At 43.8% G+C, this 25,779-nt stretch overlaps 1 protein-coding gene and 1 pseudogene across 5 annotated transcripts; one reads left to right on the top strand and one right to left on the bottom strand.

The window, feature by feature from the left end:
* Positions 1-2,705: 2,705 nt before the first annotated feature.
* LOC111750626 (5S ribosomal RNA) lies at positions 2,706-2,824 on the top strand (annotated as a pseudogene).
* Positions 2,825-3,121: 297 nt separating this feature from the next.
* On the bottom strand, positions 3,122-25,483 carry RBM5 (RNA binding motif protein 5). 5 transcript variants are annotated; one of them, XM_003410100.4, is made up of 25 exons: positions 25,350-25,483; positions 23,947-24,036; positions 22,263-22,428; positions 20,972-21,127; positions 18,202-18,271; positions 17,638-17,711; positions 15,104-15,187; positions 14,245-14,305; positions 13,737-13,802; positions 13,320-13,480; positions 12,762-12,859; positions 12,058-12,145; positions 11,804-11,881; positions 11,648-11,723; positions 10,892-10,977; positions 10,399-10,483; positions 10,097-10,188; positions 7,936-8,097; positions 7,347-7,496; positions 7,195-7,266; positions 6,403-6,582; positions 6,044-6,118; positions 4,884-4,981; positions 4,677-4,806; positions 3,122-3,763 (listed from the first exon to the last, which is right to left on the bottom strand). In XM_003410100.4, the coding sequence occupies exons 2-25, from the start codon at positions 23,961-23,963 to the stop codon at positions 3,638-3,640; spliced, it is 2,451 nt and encodes an 816-aa protein (XP_003410148.1). In that variant the 5' UTR covers positions 23,964-24,036; positions 25,350-25,483; the 3' UTR covers positions 3,122-3,637. The 5 variants fall into 5 exon arrangements, with proteins under 5 accessions (XP_003410148.1, XP_064130574.1, XP_064130572.1 ...); XM_064274502.1 differs by lacking the exon at positions 3,122-3,763 and having other exon boundaries at positions 4,272-4,806; XM_064274504.1 differs by lacking the exons at positions 4,677-4,806; positions 4,884-4,981.
* Positions 25,484-25,779: the final 296 nt, after the last annotated feature.

Below are 25,779 nucleotides of genomic sequence, written 5' to 3' on the forward strand. Positions count from 1 at the left end.
CACTGCCTCGCACTCTGTCTCTGCTATGTTGTCAGGAGCATGTCCTGCCAGTGCCCTAGCCTGATCCTGTGCCTACAGCCAGGGGTCCACCTCCAGAGGCCAGCTGGGTGAGAGCACCTGCGTGGGAACCAGCTCAGCCCTCACTCAGCGGCCTGGGAATTGTGGTAACTGCCCTCTTTGAGCCTTAGTTTCTCTTAAAACTAGGATGGAGCTGGTGCTGGGAATTAAGCAGAATGGGTGCATGCCACTTGCTGGAACACTCCTTTTGACCAGATGTGGTCCTCCTTCAACAGGGTTCTGAACTAAACACAAGTGTATAGGTCCCCTCCCCACCCACCCCTCTGATGGCTGGGGTGAGAGCCTGTGGGCATCCCTTGTCTCCATCTGGGAGCCCCAGCAAGCTCAGCCCCAACTCCCCCTGGGCCACAGAGACAGAGGTCTGACATGAGCTCTGCCAAGAGAGTATTTCTACTAAAGTCAACAGCCACGCAGATGGGTGGGAGGCAGAAATTATTTACCAGGGTTGGAAAGAATTGAGAAGGGACTGAAGTACTTTTTGTGCACAGGGCCAGCCTGGCCCTTGCCCCACGGTTGGGTGCTATGGGAATAACTCCCCTTTCTAGCCAGTCAGCGGTGGGGGTGGGGAGCATTCCTCAGGGTAGGGGACTATCAGGAACCTGTGTGCAGGGCCCAGACTTGGCACCCTGGCCTCTCAGACGATGGAGTGCTTCCACCTGGTGGCCACCAGCAGCACAGCACCATCCCTCCTCTAGAGGACCCCCCTACACACGTGCACGCCACCTGTCCCTAAGGGCATTTGTCTCTCCAGGATCCTAGTGGCTGGGCTCTGGGTGCCCTTGAGACTCCTAGCCAGACTATGCATGCCTGGGGAGCTTAGCTCAGGCCTGGCCGCTCATCTGGGCTTTGAAACTTGTTTGATGCACAGCCATGACAGCTGCTCCCAGATGGCCGTCAAAGCCCCACCCATTACAGCAGCTGTCCAGGCCAAGGGCAGTCTGGACTTGGGACCTAGAAGACTGGAAGCTCCCTCTAGTTCAGCAAGAGTCCCCTCCAAATTTGGTACCTCACTGATCAGGAAGTTTGTACTGTTCTTGCAGCATCTCATTAGACACCGCCTGGAGCGGCAGCCCTGTGGGCAGGATACACTTAGCTCTGGGGTCGGGGCGGAGAAATCCGATGGGCTAGTGGGGGATGCCTGGGTCTTTGGGCCTTTGGCCTCTGGTCTACAGAGAGTGAGAGCCATCTGGCACTGGCAGGATTCCCCCAGATATGATCTTGCAGGAGGGACCCCAGCCATGACCTGTCAAACCTTGAGAAATCGGGCCATTGGTCCAGATGTGGAATGAGGGCTGCAGTCACCCAGCTATCTACATATACTGCTGTGGAAGAGCAGACTAGAAACAGGAAAGGGTGCCTCCAGCTTCTCTGAGGGGCTAACTCAAACCTCTAAGAGCATGCACAGGAAAGCCCATGCCAGTGCCAACAGCTGACTGTATGGTCTAGAGTAGCAGTTTGAGGGAGCCCTGAGCAGCTGAGGGAAAGACCCCCAGTCGGTACCCAACAGGGCACTTCAAGTGCCGTTGTTAGACTGGGGAACAGTCAATTCAAGGCTCAAGATGGCTGATGAAGGGTTCTCCTGTCAGTACTTGACTGTGGCTTCCCCAGGGAAAAAGTTCCCACCCAGCTTTTGATGAACTGGGTACATATAAGAGCTGCCTAGATCCCATTATGTGTGCACTCACCTGGATGCGACTTCCAGGCTGGCTGTCAGATGAGCCTAATTAGGCCACTTGCAACTGCTCAGGCAGAGGAGCCCCAGCATCTCCCTGATGCTGTGAGTGCCTGGAGGAGGGGCTGCTCCTCTCCCAAGGGCTACCAATGCTGGAAGAGCCAAATCTGTTGGGGAGCCACATTCTCCACCCCAGCTTCAGGAACTTGGGCTGTAATTTTTGAGGCTTCCAAGCCTTAACCCAAGCTTGGTGCCTCTGCATTTGCCTCCACCTCTCCCCGGCAAGGCTCTGTCATTAAGCACTACCTTGAAAGCCCCTCCTGAGGACACTGTCCACCCCAATTTTATGAGGGCCAGGCCTGCCTAAAACTAGGGAAATGAGACCATCCACATAAGTTGTGGAGTCCTAGCTTTAAGAACAAGTCCCAGACAACAATGCCACCCTCCCTGATTGCACGCCAACCGGGAGAGCCCAGGATTGGCAGTGTGGGTACCCATCACCTCACCTGGTCCCAGGAACACCCCTTCCTGCCCACATCAAGAAGGGTCTTGCTGGCCAAAAACATTATCTCCAGTGACAGAGACAAGGATGGGATGTCCCCATTTAGAATAGAACACCCTGCAATGTACCTCTTCAGCAGATATGGTAAGAGAGAGGTAATGGAGTGCTGCAGGGGGAAAGAGAGATGGCCTTCTCTGTTCCTCCATCCCACAGAGGGTGGACCAGGTGCCATCTGTACTGTGGTCAAATGCAGGGAAGTTCTGCCCCACACAGCCGTAACATCCCCATTCCCTGCACACCTGGAATAGAGTCCATGAAAACCCGACAAACTCCTCACACTCATCTTGGTCCTCTGAAACTGGAAGGAAAAGCTGACTCCATTATGGTTTTGAGTTTCCCTGAAGCTATAAAATATATTAACAAACTCTTGAACTTAAAATCTGGACATGGCCAGTCTATAGCCATACTACCCTGAACGTGCCTGATCTTGTCTGATCTCGGAAGCCATGCAGGGTCAGGCCTGGTTAGTACTTGGATAGGATACCACCTGGGAATAATGGGTGCTGTTGGCTTAAAAAAAAAAAAAAAAAATCTGAATATGGATGATGGTGGCTAGGAAAATAGCATAAAATACTACTTGTAAATAATGAGGTGGATTGACACAGTGGCTGCAACAATGGGCTCAAGCACAACGACGACTGTAAGGATGGCACAGGATCATTTTGTTGTGCATGAAGTTGCTATGAGTCGGAACCGACTCGACGGCACCTAACAACAACAAGTAACTTTTAACAAACTGATTTCACTACCAGGGCTGGCTGACTCAGTGCTTTGCCCACCCACTCACCCAAGAATAGAGAGACACAGTATCATTTTTCAAGATATTTCTTCTGTAAAGGAGCCAGACTTGGCAACTAGACTGAAAATCTTCCAAAATTCTGTACAAATGTGTAATATACAAATATACAAGGCTTTTGCCGAGAAAAGACAGCATGACGAAAATGACAAAGGTGGCTTTGGTGTCACATACCACCTAGGGCACCTCAACACCCCCCCGGAATGTGAGGGCTGATGGACCACAACGTAGGCTGCACATGTAAAACACACTACATTACACTATGTACAACGAAGTATAAAAGATCCACTGACCTCTCTGGCCTGCTACAAGCCCTCTGGCAGGAAGGAAGCCATTTACTAGACAATCCACATTATGGGGCTCCTTTAAGGTGGCAGGGAGAACCCCAGGGAATGAAGTAGTTCACCCTAAAAATTATTAATAGCACAGGTGTGCCCTGAAAGAGACAGGCAGTAAGAGTGAATTCAGGAGATGACCACTTCTTGTACTTCTTGGAGCTCCTCATCAGCTCGCTCTCTCCCTCACAGTCTCACTCCATCTCAGTGAACCGAGCAAACATGGCTTTCCGGACGGCATCCTTGTAGGAATCAGCACCTGACAACCCATATGCACTGCCTTTGGCTCCTAGGCCAGCTCCTTTTAGCCGAACTTGAGCCTGAGGGGACAAAAATGTTGTCAGCAGGTTGCAGTTAGGCTGCAGATTGCTCTCACTCCCTCTTACCGAGCCCTCTCCTACGGAGCACGACCACCCACCAGAAGACAGGCGTTTTATATGAAAACAAGGATTTCTACATTGGAAGACCCGGAAACAAAATGGCAAAGGAAGACAGGAAGATGGAGCCACAAATGCTTCCCCCTCAAACGTCTGGTCCCCAAGGCACCCCACTTAAGGTGAGGAAGGTCTGGTAATTGCAGGCACAGATCACTGCATTTGCCAGGTCAGCCTGATGTCAGCAGAGCTTGCACAGCATAAACATGATCTGAAAGTCTAGCCTAAGCTATGTTGCCCGGGCACAACTGGAGCCACTACTAGCAGAGCTCTCGCTAGGAGATCCTCAGATTATGTCTCAATCCGAGCTTTGACCAACTAAGGGATTATCAAGGAAGAAACTCCTACCAATTTTAGTTTGTTCTGTATATAACTAAAATCACTTAGAAAGAAGCCAAGTCACAGTACTTTTTATTAAATCCAATCTAAGCTACATGGGTTTGAGCTGTTGTTAAGGAAAAGTGAGTATTCTCAGCGACAGAGGAAACAGAAATACACAGTTCTTAGGAGAAAAATACGTTTTACCCAAAGATACAAAAAACATAACCAAAAATTTCAATTAGGGGTACCACACCCACTCCTCCCAACTGACATATTAAAGAAGGTCAATGAAGGAAACGTGCAGGGAACAAGAATCCCACTTGGTGGTGATGAGATCATCTGGCCAAGGAGGCTGCCTTCTGGTGGTCCGGTGAAGCTGCCCCTGGGTCCCAAGACCTCTGGGCACTCTGATCTCTTCTAACCTCCAGAACAAGCCTGTAAGCCCAGCAGCCACCTGAAGGCCAACCCTACTGCTTACCTCAATGGGGGCTGTGATACCTTGACACTTCCTCCCCAGACCTGAGCCTTCCCGCCAGCCCATGGCCTGCAGCATCTTGTTGCCAATGTTACTGTGGTCAATGCCATCTTTGGTGGGCTGCTCATAATTCCTGCCAGTGGCAAACACACAGTTATTTAAATAGCCAGAGCTCCAGCTAACAAACTGGAAAACGTGCACAACACATACACAGTGCCAGCATCAAACTGCTTCTTGCGCTTGGGCTCTGGAGGTTCCGGAATGCCGTACTTCTCCCGTCTTTCTGCTGCTCGATCTCGGTATTTCATCTACGTGAGAGAACAAACACTGCTAGAGATACTCACAGACTTCAATCCCTAATAATCTAATGCACCAATACTTCAAGACTAAGGCCTCACGTATTTTTTTGGAGTTTGGCTTTTTAGACTGGTCTGAAATACCAAATTCCTTTGTTTCCCTCACTGTACTTAGTCATATCTAAAATGTCAGGTTCTGTAGAGGTGAACTGTGCACGGAACTTGGACCAGAACTATCTGTCTAACAGTCTTACTTAATTAGCCACCACTTATCAAGCTCTTCGCCCAGCCTGCTGGGCCATAGGTACAGCCTACTAACACTGTAAAGAGGAAGGCAGAGTTGCCCATTCCTCTCAGCATTTTGATAGGCCCACCTCCAGGGACAGACAGCGCCAAGGAAACATCCAGAGACCTGTTCTACAGTCCTTGAGGAGATGGCGCCATATAAGAGTGGAAAGAAACAGGACAGCAAAAGTCCTAACTACAAACCCCTCAATTATTCCAGAATGGGAAATTTCAAGCAACCTGCCTATTGTAAACTGTAAGCCAGCACCCACTGAAGGTAATTTTTAACTCACAGGCCTGTATTTTCATTTCACCTGGTCCTCAACCTGCTGTATCAGCCACTAGCACCAACTGGCAGCTCACTACTGGCCTCACAGGTTTCTCCTGCCTTTGCCCGTAGGCCCCGCCCACCTTTCCTCCCAGATCACCTCATGCCCAGTTGTTCCCTGGGCCTAATTCGAATCCTCCCTCATCACCTGTGAAGGCTTCCCTGACCAGGCCAGCCAGGAGTTCTTACTCTAAAATCTAGTGAGTGAGTGGCATTCAGAATCTATAAACAGTCTTGACAGTGTGCCTCTGTCTTGTACACCCTCAGGAAGGGACAGTGCAGGGCTCACAAAGCACATATAGGCTGGGGTCCAGTCTACAATGACCCACATTGACTGGGAGACAAGGATGTGACAAACCCTTCCACCCTGCCCTGGGACCAGGAACTAAACACTGCAAATAAAAGCTAGAAGGCAGATATCCCAAGATGCTCTTTCTAGTGGCACAATGTCCCCCATTCACCTCTCTCTCCCTCAGTTCCAAGGCTTCCAGCTCCTGCTCACTCAGCCTGGATCGTCGGTAGATGTCCATGTTTTGCTATGCAAAAGATTTTATAGACGCAGTAAGAATTCAGGTCGTCCTAACTTGAAATGCCACGACATCAGCAGTATCTAACATACTCTAAGAGCCAAAGCCCAATCCCATACACTGTGGCATGAAAACCAGAGCCTGGTTTGTGTGGAAGTGCCATGCTCTTTTCCACCCTAAAAGGCAATCATTCAACACCAGGTATTTACCGAACATTGCCCACAGTCAGGGTGCTCCCATCACCTTGCTGCCTCCCCTCCCCACCCCAGATCAGCTCAGAGAAACATTGCCACCTTGTGCAGGTCCGAGAGTTGCTGATGCCTGACCAGGGCATCTCTGTTTGGGAACTGGCGCCGACAGAGCAAGCAGGCCATCTTCTTCCAGTCAGCCAGCTTCTCTTCTTCACTCTCAAGTCTCTCCACTAGCTCCTCCTCATTGTCACTGTCGCCACTGTAAGCAGCAACCAGACCCCTCTGGAGACAAAAGGGGAACGGGTCACTGGAAATGTGCAACACGATGATAGCAATGGTTATGTACCTGGGTAAAGTAACGCCTCACCCAAAGCGTGAGAACCCTGTAATTCTCACGCTTTAGCAGTGAATCACATTTCATCCAACTGTACAGAGCAGTCAGGCTCTCAAGTGCTTGGCCTCACAGCCTCTTGGAGACAAAAAATGGGTTCCTGCATGACTGTTTTCAAACCACCGACCGCAAATGAAAATCCAATATAGCAGATCAGAATAATGGCCCATCCAGACCAGTATCTAACAAGTAAAATAAGGTTTTTTCTTATCTCAATTCTCTCTATACAGATCATTAAAACTCTCAATTTACGGATGCAATGAAGTCCAATTAGCTGAGCTTAGGAATTCAGGCCACATTCATCGCTCCATCTCACCTGCTCTCATGCATGGAAAACAAAGCCCTGAACCCGGATTCTACATGGAGAAGATGCTCCAAAAGCCCACCCACAGTGACCATACCCAGTTTTGAGTAGGAATCACATTAGACAACATGTGGGTCAGATTCAAAGTGAGAAACAAACCACAGATATGATCTTTAAAACACTGGTGGTACTTCCTTACTTTGAGGGGATTCTCCTCATCTCCATTTCGTACCAATTCTGGGATAAGCTGTTGCCTTTCAGCTAAGGTTCCCTGGGAAAGAGGACAAGGCGTAAGCCTCAAGTTTTACTTAAGCTCCCGTTCTGAAATATGGCCATTCCTGCTAGTGTTACCTTCTTCTCAAAGAGAGCAAAGCCAGCATCTGCTGCAGCAGATTCTCTTCTTTCTTCTTCCCTCAAGGAATTGACAGGTTGAAAACTATTTTTAAAATTTTCTTTCTGCTTGTTTAAACTCTTAGCCCAGCGTTCCATGTCTTTGGCGATCTAATGTCAAACAACAAGGACCAAAACCAAAAAACATTTAGGTAGAGGAATTTAGAAAACAAACCCCTGTGCCGTGACAATGAGCCGTTAAGGATCTTATCTCAACCACATGCCCTGTAACAAAACCTTTGGACTCTTACTTCTACCTAAAAGTATTTCCATGAGAGGGTATCACTTAAGACATAATGAACACTGCTAGAAAGCCACTGAGACTTCCAGGATTTTTTTTTCTCTAAATTTACAGGCAAACTGATAGACCGTGTATGGTAACACCAAAAAACTGCAAAACGCTCTAAGAACTTAACGTACATAAAACATGTGGCTCAGTTTTTAAGAGTCCAAATAAGGCTGACTACAAGTGCCACAGCCCAAAACCTAAAAATAAGGCCCAGTACTCCAAGCAGAGAAATATGGGTCCCCTGGTAGATCACGTTCTTACCTGTTGGGCTGTTTTACTCTTGGGTTTCTCCTTCTTCTCCTTCCCCTCTTTTGCAGGAGGCAAGCCTGTCTGCTGGTGGGAGCTAGACTCTGCAGCTGGCACATAGGTCTCCTTCTCCCCATCCCAGTAAAGGTACTGCTGGGTTAACGAATTGTAGTAGTACTAGAAAAAAATACAATTAATGAGGACTCTGTGCTATGTTAAGCCATTATCTTGAAATATTTTGTCAAAAAGGTCTGTGGTTCAACCTACAAATATACAAACATACAAATATGCTGTGGACCAATTAGTATTTCTTGCCAAAAAAACCCCCCTGGACACCTTGGTATAGGTGAGGATGATGAACTAGCTAGCCAAGAGGTGTGAAACTTCCCCATGAAAAATAGGATATGGTTTCTTCTCAAGAGTCTAGTTCCCATGAATTTAATCTCTGGGCCTAAAGACACCTAAAGAGTAATGTGTCTTACCCCTTTCTACTGACAAATCATTGACACAAACCAGGTGGTCAGAGCAGGTGGTTGAAGAAGACCTTTTAATCACATATCCTCCATGACAACCAGTTAATGGCTCCTCATGAAGGCTCATCCATACAGAGCCCTCTGTATACCCAGGGGAGAAGCCCTCATGGTGCAGTGGTTAAAGTGCTCAGTCGTGCCTTGGGAGAAAGATGTAGCAGTCTGCTTCTGTAAAGATTAACAGCCTTGAAAGCCCTACTCTGTCCTATAGAGTCGCTATGAGTTGGAATCGACTTGATGGCAACTGGGTTTGGGTGGGACACCTAGGCAACCAAATATAGGGTCATAAACACTAGCTTTGGGAGCCTGGAAAGAGGTGATGGTGAAGGAACCCGATCTGAAGAGTGTGGAAGGAATTACAACAGAGGATAGCGCCGATTCTCTTTTCTTCTTTATCTCCCAGTTACTCACTCTACGTGCTTAATAAGAATCCAGGAGAAAGGGTCTGTTACGTCCCTTCCAGAGAAGGTGCTGTACGCTAACAGACACGGGTCACAACCTTTATAGCTGCCAATGAGAACTGCCTGGGAAATGACCCAACTTCACAAACAAGAGAAGTGGAAGAACTGTGCAGAGGCTTGGCCTGCTCAGGCAGGTCGTACAGGGCTTAACACTTCGATCTCTCAGAAACCACAGGTCTCAGAATCAGCTCAGATCTGGCAGCTATAAATTCCAAGTTCCTGTTAAAAGTGTTTATTTTACTATTCTATATATAAAGCTCCTGGTCATAAATAGTTATTTATTTATGGAGCATTAAAGTTGCTTTTCCTCCACCAAAAATAAAACGGCACTCCACACATCTGCTAAATTCTACCCTCAAAATACTTAAGAATGCACCAAGTAAAATCCAGACACAAAAGGCCACGTACTGTGTGATCCTCTATATACAAAATGTGCAGAACAGGCAAATCCATAAAGACAGGAAGTAGATCAGTAGTCGCTGGGGGCTGGGCGGCAGGAGGGAGGGAGTGAGGAGTGGCTGCTTAAGGAGAACAGGATTTCTTTTCAGGTGATGAAAATGTTCTGGAGTTAGATAGTGGTGATGGTTGCACAACACTGTGAATGTACTAAAACCACTGAATGTGTACTCTAAAATGATGGTTTTATGTTATATGAATCTTATCTCAATTAAAAAAATACATAGAGAGAAAAATCACAAATTAAAACTTCTATCTAGGTTTTTACATACAGGTTGACAGCCACCTATAAATTTTAACTGGATAAAACAATCTATGGTCATAGAAGTTAGAACAGTAGCTACTGAAGGGGGAACTAATCGGCAAGGGGCAGGGGGGAATTTCTAAGCATGCTGTATCTGAGCGGTGGTTACATGAGTATGTATACATGTAACACTCAAAACGTACACTTCACTTTTGTGCATTTTCTGTATGTATGTTATATACCTCAAAACATTTTTTTTTAAACCCTAAAATTAAGTTTTAAATTTTAAAACAAAAAAAAACTACATTTTGGTGGTTCTAATAAAGTTAAAACTAAACTGCAACACGTAAGAAAGCAAAATCAAATGGAAAGTGCTCAGCATCACTTGCTCTTTTGTGGGAAATATTTAATTTCATGCCTTGTAAGTGGACTAAGTGAAATTAAGATATTTCCAGCGAAATCAAGAAGGAAAACAGTGCATTTACCTGTGAGTTGGGGTCATAGTAGAGTCCTGTTGTTGGATCATAGTAATATCCTGAAGATTCATCATATTGGTAAGTGGACGTGTCAGGCACTGCTGCAAAAATAATTCAGCATACAGTCATTCCAGGTAAGAAACTGGCTTTACTTCCAATTCTAAGCCATTGAGATGCAGCAGGCCTTAATGCTCTTCTTTCTCTTGCATCCCCAAGTGTCCCTCTGGCACCCACAAAGGGAGAGGAACTCATATTAAATAAAAACAACTAGGACCTTCCAAGTGTCAACAGCCCCATGAGGTTTGGCTTACCATATTTGGTACCAGGAACTACACCAGTGGGGGAAGCAGCTGGGGCCTGTGTACTTGTGCTAGTGCTAGGCTGTGCTTCCTCAGTCTGGAAAGAACAGCAGCTTCAATATAATTTCAACTGTAATGCCTCTTTAGAGAACTAAATCACTGTAATCATCCAGGAGGAAGGGCTCCCTTGACATACACACTGCCGCCACAATCTAAAGCAATCTTTGAGCAAAACACATGCTGACAGCTTTCTCCCTAAAGGTCAAGTCAAAGCATGCAGGAAGTATAAATACATATAAATATTTGGAATCTTTTATTTAAAATATATACATATGAATAAAACTACTCTATTATCTATCTAATACTACCAGACTCGTACAGAAGGAAGCATAGAATGTATGTATTATTCATTCCCGGTTTACAGGGCAGGAAAGGATAATACTTGTACAGCAAAACAAAGTTTCCCCAACAATCACGAGTTCTGTAATTAGGACATCAGGATTACCGGAGAGCCAGGGGGATTGGAGGTCTGATTATACAGCTGGGGACTCTGGGACACAACAGCCGCTGAGGTGGTCGTCACCGCTGTGCCTGATGATAAACACAGGGATTAGGGAGAGCCAGGGCACCGACCTCTAAGCCAAACACCTTTATCTGTAATGCCCAATCTAGCCTCTGTCTTTGTATATGTCAGTTCTTAATAACCTAATCCCCACTAAGTACCCTTGAACCTATAACATTTTAATTTTCTTATAATCCTATTAGAATTTGACATTCAAAGTTAGGGGTTCTGCATCATGGATAAGAAGAAAGAGGAAAGAATCCATATCTCCCTTTGAGGCTGAGAAAAGATTTAACTATAAGGCTTTATAACTATTTTGGCTTTATTTTGGAACAAAATTTGGAAGCAAAGCCAATTATATAGTTACCCTTCTGACTGATGTCTGGGCACCAGACACCACCCTCTCTGCTCATCTGCACCTGTGGGCACCCGTGATTTCTAATACCACAGAGAGGGGAAACACAGAGTTGAATTCCAAGGATAAAAACTGACTGTAACATGATATCTAAGAGATATGTACCAGCTCTTGGTGTACACAACCATAATCTTCCCCTAAAACCTTAGATAAATGGTGACATACCCTAATGAATCTTGCAGAGAAACGAACGCGTAGCTTTGGGTCTACTTAAAACATGTGGTCCTATCTCCTCAACTGTAGCCGCTTAAACAAAAAGTTAAGAGAGGGAGAAAGTTTACTACCTGATGCAGATGACGCCTCAGATTCCAATCCTCCAGCTTGCTGCTGCTGATAAAACTGCTGGTAGTCCTGTGAGTACTGAAGAAAAGTTCACCATTAAAGCTGCTAGTTTCCATACTCTAGAGACAAAAAGTTGGATGCTGGTCAAGTCTACCTACCTGAGCATATTGGGCATAGCCATCTTGGCCTGGCTGCAGATAACTGTAGTCAACACTGCCTCCTTCACCGCTCTGAGACTGCAAAATGCCAACAGAAAAGGAAACAAACTTTGTGAACATCAAGTAAAAAGGAAGCATTCCCTAAAAATGTCCTGAGACATCTTCTAAGACATAAGCACGACAAGAGAGGTCACTATCTGTGAATATGCGCCACATCACCACAGCACGTTGAGGAAAAAGATCCTCCATCTTACCTGGGTAGACGACCACTGAGCAGCAGCGATGGCTGTACTAGCCACAGAGAAGGCGCTGACCCTGTTACCATCAGGGAGGACTAAGTCTCTGAAACAACAAAGATCCAATTATTTGATTCTACCTCAGTCCACCCCGATCAGTGCCCCAACACTGCCATGAAAAAAGCAATTCACTCCAGCCTGTTGGTAGATCTCAAATGCCAACAAGGCCACTTTTCAGAGGAAGGAGGGGTCTCCACAGACAAACTCCTCAGTGGACAAGTGTCCCTGTAGCATTCCTACCAAATACCCTGCCATCTAATAAGGAGTAAGTTAGATGAGCAATAATACTAGAAAAGGGAAATTTACAGTACTGGACTGAAACACTACATACATTAATCTATCAGCACGCCATTCTGGAAGGAAAGAATTATTTTCAGATGGGTTCGCACTACACTGCAGCAGCTTGCGTATAAGATATTCTCAATCCATCTGCAAAGCTTCCTTTTGTCCTGCTCTAGAGTTTTCGGGTAACTGCCATCAGCTGTTTATAGAAGACAGCAGAGAATAAGCTTTAAGAGAAGACAAACATCTCCCTCCTGGCCTTGGGAACAAAAGAGGACAGTATCTCAGGGTAGAGAGCACAGGCTCGAGTAGTTAGCAAAGCATCTCTGGACAAGTATGCAGACGCGACAGTTTAAAATAGGTATAATGAAGCCACTCACTTTCTGGCACTTTTTGCAAAATCAACCCCAATAGTTTTGCCATCAATTTTCAAAGGAGGATGGAGACTCTGTAATATCTGAAGCAGCTGAGAAGCATCCTGAAGAAGAATGTGAAGAAAAACAAGTTTGTTGTGTAATTAAAATCTCTCCCTAACACCAACCCCACTGAAAGAAACAGTTCTATTAAAAGGGGGGAAAAAAAGAGCAGTGATTCATTATTGTGTTTGCAGATATGAAACCTTAAGAAATATCTCTCTCCTCCAGGACATGAAGGGCTCCAGTATTATTAAAGGGCTAAATCTAAAATAACAAAAAAAGGCTGAACTGTGGCTTAAACATCAGTTCTGCCAGTTCCCTATGAGTATATTAATTATTTTTAATGCTTATTAATTGGTCCCATAACTTAGCACTGCAATAACTGTTACTATGTAGTCTTGAACCTGGAGTGGGGGGTGTCCAGAAGCCTCATGACTTAGTATTGCAATTGGACTAACCACAAACCACATTCTCCTCTTAAAGCTGTTTCTTTTAAAGAAAAAGATTCAAACAACATCTCACCATTGCAGAAGACAACTGCACAAACGCAAAGCCCCTGTTCTGCTGGGTCTGTTTGTCTTTTATGAGGCGAATATTATTGACAGCCAAGGATGCATAGGGAGACAGCGCTGTCATGATGGAATCCACCACAGTGTGCGGAGCTATGTTCCGAAGAATGATCGCTAGAGGTGAATGAGACAAGTGACATAAATGTTTCCCATCACCAATGCTTTTCAAGGCAAGTTCAAGTACAAACAAAATCCATTTTGGGAGGTTCCTAGCATAACTTTCACTTTGACATCGAGAAGATTCTAAAAACTAAACTTTTATGGGACAACCTAAAGCTGCTGCTGCTCATTAAAAAAAGGTAAGAGAACAAAAACTTATAACTGAGGTCACCTTCTAACACAAATGACAAAAGACTACACTTGAACTTACTGTCACAGTAGTAATCCACAGACTGAGCTGACTCTGTGGTTCCAGGGGGCACTTCCTGTTCAGAGTCTAAAGAAAAGGACAGGGGGACGCACAATAGTTGAAGACAAGGAAAAAATGTATTCTTAGCAAAAACAAAATAAAACATTAAAACCCCCAAAGTTTTTAAGCACATTCAGCATTGTTTTTTCTTTTTTAAGCATTTGTGGCTATAGCAAAAACTTCATTAAATCTGATATAATTAACCTGAAACACAAAAGTCAGGCCAGCGCAGGACTGACCTCACTCCTGCACTAAAGAAAACCACAGAATGCAAACCAAGTGCAGACAATTTTGAAAACAAAAAGCTTTCACAATCTTCGTCAACATCTACTTAACCTAAAAGGTTTAAGGGAAAATATCTATGTTGTTTTAAATGTTCTACCAACTATACTTTTCTTCAAGTTCACAGACAACAGCCCAATTAGTCAGGTTTTAATGCATATTTCAAAACAGCCAAATCCAGGCTTACCAAACTTGTCGGCTCCACATCGGAAGCATTTTAATCTTTTCCTGAAATTGTTAAGGCAGCACTGAAAAAGAAAGTTTTACATGTAATTATTTCTCACATTAGGCCAGGCTTTCTAGTAAAAACATGAGTTTGAGCAACAGGGCTATGGGTAAATCTAAGTAACGAGTATCAAAAAAGCAAAAAGTTATACCAAGTATCCAAGACAAAGGAATATAACCTAAAAAATTCAGAATGTTACATCATGTGAATTCTTCCAAGAAAAAAAATCTTGAGATGTTCTGAAGTAGAATTACATTTTTATCAAGTTGGGAAAAGTTTTAGTTCACTCAAAAATCCTACAGCAAAGTTTCCCCTTAAATCAGAAAAGTACTTTATCGATCATTCCACATATACAAACACAACATGAACCAAACATGGTCCACTCCTCCCATTAGACACAAAACACATGCAGAATAAATAGTTGGAGCACTCTCAAAATGTCAATGTCAACACCCAAGTTCAAAACCATGTGGGGGTGACAGGACCATCACAGACCTTACATAACTTGAGCAAGATCACAAGGATTTTTGTCAACGCAGCTAAAAAGACTGTCAAAAGTTGTGAGCTCACAGTGAAGTGAAATGAACCTAAAACTTTATGATCTTATTAAACAAAATCTAGATTTTACTAAAATAAAATCTTTACTGTTCTAGCGATTCTGGCCAGCACAGAATGACCAAAGAAAGTCACAAAACACAAAAATCATCTTATGATAAAATCTGGTGATTATGCACTTCCTAGTTTTCTTGTTTGGATAGTCAAACAAATAGAAAAACAGAACTCTAAAGTTTTGTCTATCTGGGAAAGAAAATATGCTTACCTTGTTACAAAGCCAATCTTCAAACTTAGGTCTGGGATTGCTGTAATGCATTGCAATGTGCTTTCCTTGAATCACCAACTTTTTCTGTAAAAAAAAAAAAAAAAAAGAAGTACTTAGTTATTCTCATTGTGAAGAACATGTGTCCATTTTCCCAGGGCAGAGCACACTTCGGAAAAATCAGTGCTCTGGAATTAAATGGACAACATACGGGGAGGACCAACCACCGCCACCTATACTCTGCCCATCCAATCCTTCAGATAGGCAGTAAGAGAATGGGATGCGGAGTAAAGGTAAACGGAGTCAGGGAGTGCTGAGAAAGCTGCCAAACACTGACATGCACCAGGCTGTGTCTCCAGCAGAGACAGAAGTCCTAACATTCAGCATTGACAGGCTGCCTGAGAGTGACAGTCTATTGCAAAAACAGAAGACACAGTTCTCCCAGTTCTGATTGTCTCCTACTTTAGCCCTTAGCATGGTATCCTTGGGCTTCGCTTCACTTTTCCCCCATTCCCCATCCTTATGCAAAGTAAAAGACCTTAAAATCTCCCCTTCCCTGAACTCCTGCTTCAGGATGCATCTTTTGGGGGACAATGGGAGGGGAGCTCATTTTTAAAGGGAAGCTCGTTACAAGTCTTTCTCAGGAGGCACTATTCTGAATGCCACCAACTCTAACACAGCTAAATGAGACTTCTTCCTGTCTACGGCAACCATGTAATGTCCTAGGTGACAGATGTGTTTTTCACTGAAATAGAGGGTACTCTGAAGATGAGTAACCAGGAGGCCAATGAAGTTTCTTCAAGGGGGTTGGAAAAGTTCATAAATGCATACACCACCTCATCCTTTCAAGTCAACTATGTGACTAAAAGGGACTCAACTTTAAAAGGTGAAGACTCTGAGCTAAATCTAGCCAAGAGTATATTTAGCACCTCCCCCCAAAAGCTTTAACAGGATCAGCTTTTTTTTTGGCGGGGGCGGGGGGGGGTGGTGTGAGGTAGTCTGACACTATCAGAACAGATTTAAATAGGAGATCAGACATCTAGATTTTTAAAAGGCGCCTAACCCCTTTAAACATACATACTGTTGAGTATTTGGTTCTTGCAAATCCTAGATTTAAGATGTGCTCTGCATTTTGTCTCTGTAGTATCTAAAGGCAAGACTGCGTGTCTGGCCAAAAGGGAAAAAGCTGAAGGGCCATCCACTCACTGTGATGCACAGAAGCAAAAATAAAGTAGCTGGGATATATGTCAATAGGTCATCCCACCAGTAGGGATGTGTGCTGGGGGAGATGCCAAACTACCACTGAATCCCTAATCCTATTGGTCTTTTATTTCTGGAGTGAATTTGAATTGTAATAAAGTATTATACATCAATATAGCTTTGTATACATTAAAATTGTGAAGATCTTTAATGTTTTATAAATATTAAATTCTTAGGAGTTTTAAACTCCCAAGCAAGTCATTCTGACACATCCACTGCATCAAATGACGCTGCCATGTTAAGAAAGCATGAATTTAATTCACGCTTGTATATGAACTTAACTGACATGAAACTTGTGTATTTACTAGGATGGTGCCCGCAGTATGAAATGAATGAAAGCTCTACCCAGGTTGTGGGTTAAGAAAATGAGAAGCCTAAAAATCTGACAGGTCAATCAAAATGATACCCTCATTAGTGAGTCCCTTGTAAATGGCAGTTTGTTACAAATCAAATATAACTCTTATTTCTGGGTTGCTCACATCATAAAATGCTGCAGAAAAGCAACATAATGACTTATGTAAACTTTCTAGATGCATTTGGTTTAGGGCATTCAATACTGTGCGTTAGAGTCCTTGCAAAAAATGTTATTTAAGTGCCAAGCACTGAACATTATCTTGGCAAACTGAAGAACACTTCAGTTAATGCTACATCAAAGAACCATCAATGATTTGCTTTGAAGAGACTTTAGAAGGCATTCTCAGGGAGATCAGAAAGTTAATGCCACTCTAACTGGATTAAAGTCAGAAGCGGATGGGCTCCCAGGCTAAGCTCATCGGAATTACTGTTCATAAATTCCACTAGTTCCTTACAAAGTTCCTAAAGTCCATCTGAGCAGTTGTGCCTCCAGGAGGCTGGTGGAATCCAGGCAGAAATAAGGAATTACTTTAAAAAAAAGTCTGCCACAAACTTCCATTATGGTCTCTTCACTATCAAACAGAGTTTGCTATTCCAAGCTTACTCTCAATGGACATAATGAATACAATATAATCAGGTACAGAAAAGGGGAACATCAAGATGTTTTGGTAATTACCAGACAGGTATTCAGTGGTTAACAAAGCCCTGCCAGGTAGCCATGTTTAAAGGCAGAGCAAATTTCTGCAACCCAGTCCTTGGTACTGTCTAGTAATGTCAATTTTAATATATACAAAGCTTTTTTTTTTTTTTTTTAAGTCACTCCTTTGGAACAAACCACTCCTTCAACCTTTTTTTTTTTTTTTTTTTAATTGTACAGACTTGTTCCATTTTCATCAATATCTAGACTTGGTGAGTGAAGCAACCTGATTGGCTTCCATCCAGCTGGTAGCATCTTGCAAGTGATAAAACTCCACGAAGGCGAAACCACGGCTTACACCTAGAGACAGCATTCAGATATAGACGGGATACTCGTGTTAGTCAGTTCCTTTATAACAGGTGAATCTCTCTCCCACTGCTTCAACACTGCGTGACAAAGCCAATTGGGAAGCAGCTTTACAAATGTGACTTGACTTGGGGATCTTCTTGATACTTTGCCATGGCAAGGAACCAAGCCGCCTGAACTAAATGCCACGCCATCTGATTCCACGCTTAAAAAGTAACCATGCAAACAACTACAGTCAAACAAGTAGTTTATAATACCACTACTTACCGAAGGGAAAAAAAAAAAAAGTCCCTAAAAACAAAGTTTTTAAAAAGTTCCTCAGATGCTCTCTAACATCGTTTTCAAAGAGTCACATTCCTTAGCCATGGCAAACCTTTCATTCTGATTCATGTGCTTGAAGACTGGGGGGATCAGGATGTTCTTTAGGGACTGAGGTGGGAATGGGGAAGAGAACCAGAGCAGCAGGAACTAATCAAGTTCTCACCTGTTTTCCTTTTCATCAACCTCACATCCGCAGGCTGAGGGCCTTCAAAGGACTCCATCATTTCTCGAATCTGCACAGGGTTTTACACATTTATAGTTAAAAGTTTCAGCCACATGCTATTCCACACCAAAGAAAGTTGAAGGACTGGAGATTATACCAACTGCTTAATTAGTCATGTTTCTACTTTTTAACTTCTATCACCAAATACAATTATCCTATAAATGGAAAGAAAGAGGAAACATTTCTCATAAAAATTAATGTACCACAGCCTTGAAGGCATTCATTATACGCCACCTGGGAATTTCCCTCAGGTGCAAGTGTCTGTATGTTATGATACATGATCTTGCTCATGGTGTGAGGTCCCGCAAGCCTCTCTTTCAGTTGAATCTTATGGTTCTTTTGTTCTAAAGGACTAAGCCGGAAAATGAAATTTAAAAAAGGCAGAGGATTTGTCACTGACCTCTGAAGTACATCTGATCGAAAATCAAAAGTCAAAAAATGAGGGCTTCCCTGAAGATACACATTTCCTGCACAACATCTTAAGACAATTCTCTCACATTTACACTAATGGTGAAATTAACAAAATGCATTAACATACTTAGGCTCCTAATAATAAAAATAAACATTAACTGGGCCTAGAACAAAGTATCCTGGCTAGTAGGTTTGTTGTGGATGTCAGACTAAGCCCATATTGTCTCTTCACCAATCATACACAGCAGGCACCACTACACCCAGGAAAAACAGGGCCAAATTTGTGAAACAGAGATTCTTAACAGCACCCTATTTCCATAGTCAGATGCAAAGGATGCAGGGTTATGTACCCATTTCCTCTCACATAAGTGCTACACTGAGCCAAACCTCACCAGAAGATGATGCTCATGCTTGGTAACATACTAATTAAAAGAGACAGTTGCCAGAGTAACTAAAGATAGCTACTGTAAGAGTAGTAATACAGTAAGATACATCAAGTTACATATACACACATATATAAACATGTAATAAAATAACTAAAGATTGCTACTCTAAGAGTTTATAGGTCAGTGGAAGACTAAACTGAAAGAAGAAACAATACCAAAGGTGATACACAGTCCTCCTTTGGTATTCACAGGGAATTGGTTCCAGACCGCTGTGGATACCCAAATCCTCGGATGCTCAAGTCTCTTATACAAAAAGACATAATATTTGCATGTAACCTACGCATGTCCTCCTGAATACTTCAAATCATCTCTAGATTACTTATAATACCTAATACAATATAAATGCTATATAAATAGTGGTTATATTGTATTATTTAGGGAAAAGAATAAGAAGTCTAAACATATCCAGTACAGACACAACCATCACAGGCCTACCTATGAGTGCTGGAGAGAGATGAAGGATCTGTGAAATGGTGGGAGGCTACAGCAGGGTATGCCTACATATCATTTTGTTCGCGTGGATTCAGCATAGTGCATGGCACGCAGAAAGTTCATGTTTTGCTTTTTGCAACTTTTTTTTCCCCTGAATATTTTCAATCTGCAGTTGGTTGAATCTGCGGATGTGGAACCCATGGATATGGAGGACCAACTGTACTGACGTTCAGGAGATTAAATACTGTAATTGTAAAATGTTTTAATATTAACATCCTGACAAGAAATTCTACTTGGAATAGGCACTTCTGTTTCCGTAAAGAAAGCCTAAAATAGGCAAGCAGTGTAATTCTGCTTCATTACCGGCAGGGTAGCCCCCAAAAGTCAGCTAGGATGCTGTCCTTATGCCACCCCTTCCTCTGTGGGTTCCCAGGGCCACATGCCTAATAGATTCTTCCTCAATGGGACAATTCATCAACCAGCAAGCCTTCCTGAATCCACACCTGCAGGATTCCTTACCTCTTCCACTCCACATGCTCACTGCTGCTGCTACCCAGGCTCAGCTCTCATTACCTCTGGCCTCCCCATCTACCCACTATCATTCTTTCCCTCCATAATTCAAACCTGCCTAGTCTGAGCAGCCTACTGTGTTCAGGGGTTAGGGGACACAAAGATGACAGGTGGAGAAAATAAGACCTGTGTGTACACAACCATGGTGAGCTATCATGAATACAATGAACATCATGAATACAATGCTTTGGAAATAGAATAAGGAAGAGGAAATTCTGCCTGGTAGATCAAGAAAAGCCTTACGTAAAAGGAGACTCCAAGTAGAAAAAGGCATGCCGGAAGAATGATGGACACACTCAAAGTGGCCCAAAGGGCAAGCAGGCAGTGGACGTGGCTAGAAGGAAAGGATGAGGACCAGAGATGTTGCCGGAGATCAGGTAGGGCCCAGCAAACCAACGACTTCAATGACAGACTGAGGAGAGCGGAGCTAGGAAATGAGTCTTCCTTTTCAAATGGATTTCTCAGAGGTTTCAAATGGACAGTATAATTATCATCAAAACAAAGTGTGGCCAGGTTATGGAGAATGCTGTATTTTAATCAATACATCTTCACCTAGTAAGTAATCAATTCGATAAAAATGTACTGACTTCCTTCTACAGGCTCCTGAAAGAATAAGATCTACTCCCTGTATTCAAGGAACTTCTGAAAACCCTACATGACCCTCAAGGCTTAAATATAAACGGGAATTTACTCCGAACCAACTTGAGAGAACTCTATCCTAAGGACAGAAATACACCACACTGGCTGAGATATTAGCTTGAAGTAAAACAGTAACATTAGAAAATAATGGTAGCAGCTTGAACTTTGTTGTCCCTACTTGACTCCTCATTAACACTGTTGTCTCCCCTTACATCGCTCTCTGTGATGGTGATGGGAAGGCCGCGCAGCATGATGGTCTTGCTTTCCCTCTCGTCACTGATGTCATGCCTGTAGTCGTGCTCACCGTAGTCACCATCTGAATGGTAGCCATCTTCTGATCGGTCGCTATTTCTTCTTTCGCGCTCCCTCTGATTTACAACAAACAAAACTGCAATTAAAATCACACTGAGTTTATACCTTTTGATCCAGGCCCGCCACTTCTAGGAATTTACCCTTTGGTGATGTTTACGGTAATGTTTGCAGTGTTTATTTATTTTTTTAAAAAAGTAACATTTATTTCAAAGAATGGTTTAATAAGTCACTGTACAGTATACCAAAACACAATGAAATATCATTACCTGTTACACTATGAAGACTACATGCACAGAAAAAAGTCATCGATTAAGTGGACAAAGGAAAAAAAAAGCAGTGCAAAGTTAATGGGCAGAACAATTACATCTAAACAAAATTACGTGTGTATATGGAAAGGAATTAAAAAAAAAAAGCTATGTTAAGACGACTGGAACTATACCTTATATTTATATTATTATGACTCCACTATCTCATCTTTAACATAGAAGTCACACCTACCTTGTAGGGTTACCAAATCAAACCAACTGCGGCCCAATCAATTCTGACTCATAGCTCCCCTACAGTGTAGAACTGCCCCATAGGGTTCCAAGGTTGTAATCTTTATGGAAGCAAACGGTCGTATCTTTTCTTCCTCAGAGCAGCTGGTAGGTACGAACCACCGATCTTTCCGTTAGCAGCTTAGGGCTTAACCATTGTACCACCAGGGCTCTTTTGTAGAGTTACCAAAAAAAATCAAACCCATTGTCATCAAGTCGATTTCGATTCATAGTGACCCTATACGACAGAGTAGAACTGCCCTATAGGGTTTCTAAGAGTGCCCGGTGGATTCAAACTGCTGACCTTTTGGTCAGCAGCTGTTGCTCTTAACCACTATGCCACCAGGGTTGAGTTCATGGAAATCAAGTGCTCAGCATACATGCTGGCTGTTATTTCTATTATTATAAGGCTCAGTTTGTCCTTGGGGGTTATTAATCAACTGAAACATATTTCAGAATAATAGAGCGTTTGAATATAATGCTGAACGGGGGTCACTTACTCAAGTCAACTAAATCTTAACAGTTGTATGAGACAAAAATCTGCGTATCTGCAAAAGATTTCCACACTTGGTATACTTATTTCAAGAATGCTGGCAGATTTTCAGCATGAAATTCATAATTCTAACGACTGCATAAACAGATGCTGGTCACTCACCTCTGGACTGTCATAGTCTCGGTAGTCGTCATACCTATCACCCCTCCGATCATCACTAGATCTTTTGTAATCTGAGTCCCTCCGCCTGCTTCTGGATTCACGCTCATCACGGTCATCTCTGTCTATGATGGAACCGTACCTTCCACTACGTTCTGTTCTACTTACTCTGCCAAGGAAAAAAATTCTCATTTAATCTAAAGTAAATTATATTTTGTACCTTTAGAAAACATGTTTGCAAATACGCAGACCTCACTGCTCACTTTATAAGATATATCCAAATAGTTTAATGTACCTCTTACAATTTATTATCAAATTCCAGTTTACAAAGACAATCACTGGGAAAACACCCACAGCCCTAAATGCAAAGATAATTCTCAGGAAGTTCATGCTGAATCTGAAAATACAGCTATCAAATAGTTTTGAGAAAGGGCCAGGTTGGCCAAGTTTATTCCCGCATTTCCTCAAGCTGGTGGTCTACACATCACCCCTTTCATTCCCGATTCAGCTCTTAGTGACCAAAGACAGGAAGAAAGCAGTTAGCTGAATTTCACAAGACAGAGCATCCTGGCTCATCCACCCTGAAGAGTACACCTATTGGGAAATGGACTAACAACCTGGATGAGCTAAATTAATTTTTTTTTCACTTGTTAAAAATAACTTGATGGTCATCCAAAAATCTAATAACAAGAGGCTAAACCCATTTCACCACAGGTACAAATAGTTCCTTCATAAACTGTTTACCAGGTTCATAAAACTACTGGGCAAGGACAAGACAAAGAAAAGGCTTATAAGGGCCTCATTTAGAGTATAAAAATGAAATGTAATAAAAATAAACCAGGAAACAAGTAGTTTAGAACTACACGATGACACGCAGTATGTGGCTGTGAGATCCTAAAAGGGTAAATGCTAATTTAATAAGTAATACGAAACCACAGACAGCTGATATTGCATTAAAACAATAACACCACATGACCTAGACATTTCCCAAGTCTGGGCCATCAATTTGGTCCATCACTGAAACTGGCAGGTGGATAGATAAGTAAAGGCTGTGTGTTTAAATCACACGGTCTGAGAGGGAGTATCCAAATGCTCTCACCTCAATTCCCCAGTAACTCTAACACTTTTTCTGTTTCTTTTTTTTTTCCTACCAGGTAACCCGTAGTCTTATGCTTCTCAGATCCGTAAGTCTGAACTGTCTTGCTATTTAGGGAATGATAACAAGAACTGGCATTCATGAGTGCTTACTATAGTGAGGTACTGTACTTAGGTGCTAGACTGAACAATCTCCTGGCTTCTGCATAGGCTGCTGTTCACACCAGGAACCCTTAGTAACCCACTCCAACTCACTCATCTGCTTAATTCTAACTTATTTTCCAGGTTTCACCTCAGAGAATACATTATCCAGGAAGGTTTTCTGGGTATTTTCAGGAAAACAAATGCTTCTTATGTATTCTAACAGCACCTTACACTTCTTTCATTACAGCACAGGTCACAGAGTACTTTGATTTTCTCACTAGATAGCAAGCTTGTGAGAGCAGGATCATAAAGGCCCTCATTATTTAATTCTTAGTGTTTAGCAATGCCTGGCACAAAACACATTCAAATATTTATCCGATTAACAATTCTGAACGAATAGTTCAATCCTCCTGAAATGTTGACATCAACATGTACTGCAGTTACTTACCGTTTGTCTGAACCCATTGTCCTGCTGAAGATCTAGCACACTGCTCCAAAAGGCTCAAATTTTGTTTTTTCTGGGAGATAAGACTGGTTGCTGTGAATTTGAGAAATCACTTAAGTCAATCGTTCTATACAATAGGATACTACTGAAGACTAAATTTCATAGTGATGAAGGTGGGGGAGGGGGTGAACGGGGACTGTCAGTAAATATTAAAACCATGCTATCATTTTAAAAACAAAGAGCACGGCAGGAAGATGAAAAACTTGAAAATAGTAGATACTATATTCAATAGTGTCTAGTAAAAGGGTGCAGGCAGAAGACTCCTTCCTTGCTCTTTAGGATTACAAAGCAAAAAAGGTCAGAGCTGCAATCAGTTCTCTGCGTTTTAAATCAAAGCAACCCCGCTGTGGTAGTTGACAGTTAAAACATTAATCACAGTGTCTTTATTAATACAAGTAGCAACACAACATCCAAAAATTTCTGATGAAAAATTTACAATCTCTTAGAAACCGGCATATTAAGCTAACTGAAACCTACTCCATTTAAAACACATCAGCTGTTTCAAACCTATTTCCACCAGACAGGATTTTAATTACTCGGTAACAATAACCACCCCGTCTTGAGCCAGGCCTCATCACCACAGTCCACCAAATGGTGGCCAGCCTGGGCCCCGCCGCTTCCTAGCGGTGATAAAACCTCGCCCAGTTCAACAGCGTTTGATGCCTGCGAGAACAGAGTCACCACAAACAGCCGTTCCCGGCGCCTGGTCTAGGGTAGGCGTTTAACGAACATTTGTTAATTAAGAAATGGAAGAGAACTATCGGGGGAAACAAGGCCTTGGGCGGAATCGCTAGTACCTCCCCTTGTCGCCCCAAGAGGGGGGCAGACCCACCTCCGTAGGGTGTCGCGGTCGAGATGGCGGCGCCACGGCCTGCGCGCCCGACTTGAGCGTCCAGCCCGCCCTCTCTTCCTGCACCCGCCCGCACCCCTCCCAGAGGTTCGCAGCCCGCAGATCCGCCTTCATCGAGCAGCCTTCCGGAGAGAGTGGATTCAGCCACAGCTGCGGGGCAATGGCGGCTAGAGACTCCCGGGACACCCCCCGAGGCGTGCCCGAGGGACGGGCGACGGCTCCGCTGTTCAGATGGTCTGGGCCTCCAGGGACGTGTCCCGGCAGGGGCAGACTCGGAGCCCGAAAAGAAGCGGGCTCGGGGCCGGGCTGGAGGCGCCCTCCGGAAACTGACAGCACTGGGGGAGAGAAGGGGCGCAACCCTCCAACGCCTTGGGTCTCTTAGCCCCTAGAGACTAGGTTGGGTTTGGTCGGCCGCCGCCCGCGGCTGACAGGGCAACCCAAAGGCCTGCCACAATGGCAAGAGCCGCCAGTCGTTATGGGCGGCCGACGCACTTACCCCCGAGAGGGACCGAAGCAGCAGCAGGAGCGATTCTCCAGTAGCGTCCCGGAACCTCCAGCAGGTTTCAGCCGCTCCACAAAATGGCGCCGCCTCCGACGGCCGTCTCCTACCCACAGTACCTCGCACCTCCCTCCTCTTCCTCACCCCTCGCCACTCGCCTCCTGTCGAAGGCGTCCAATCAGCGCAGGAGCCTGGCTGCGCGATGGCTGCCGGGAAGTGTGGTCGTCAAGGCGTCCTGTCACTAAGCCCAGTGTTTATTTCTTGCATGTTTCTATTCTCTTCTGAACCAGGACCAAACCCAAAAAACTCACTGCCCTCCAGTCGATTCCGACTCATAGCGACTCTACAGGACAGAGCAGAACTGCCCCGTAGAGTTTCCAAGGAGCGCCTGGCGGGTTCAAACTGCCAACTTCTTGGTTAACAGCCG

This window comes from Loxodonta africana, chromosome 22 (assembly GCF_030014295.1).
Source record: "Loxodonta africana isolate mLoxAfr1 chromosome 22, mLoxAfr1.hap2, whole genome shotgun sequence".
Taxonomy (NCBI): domain Eukaryota; kingdom Metazoa; phylum Chordata; class Mammalia; order Proboscidea; family Elephantidae; genus Loxodonta; species Loxodonta africana.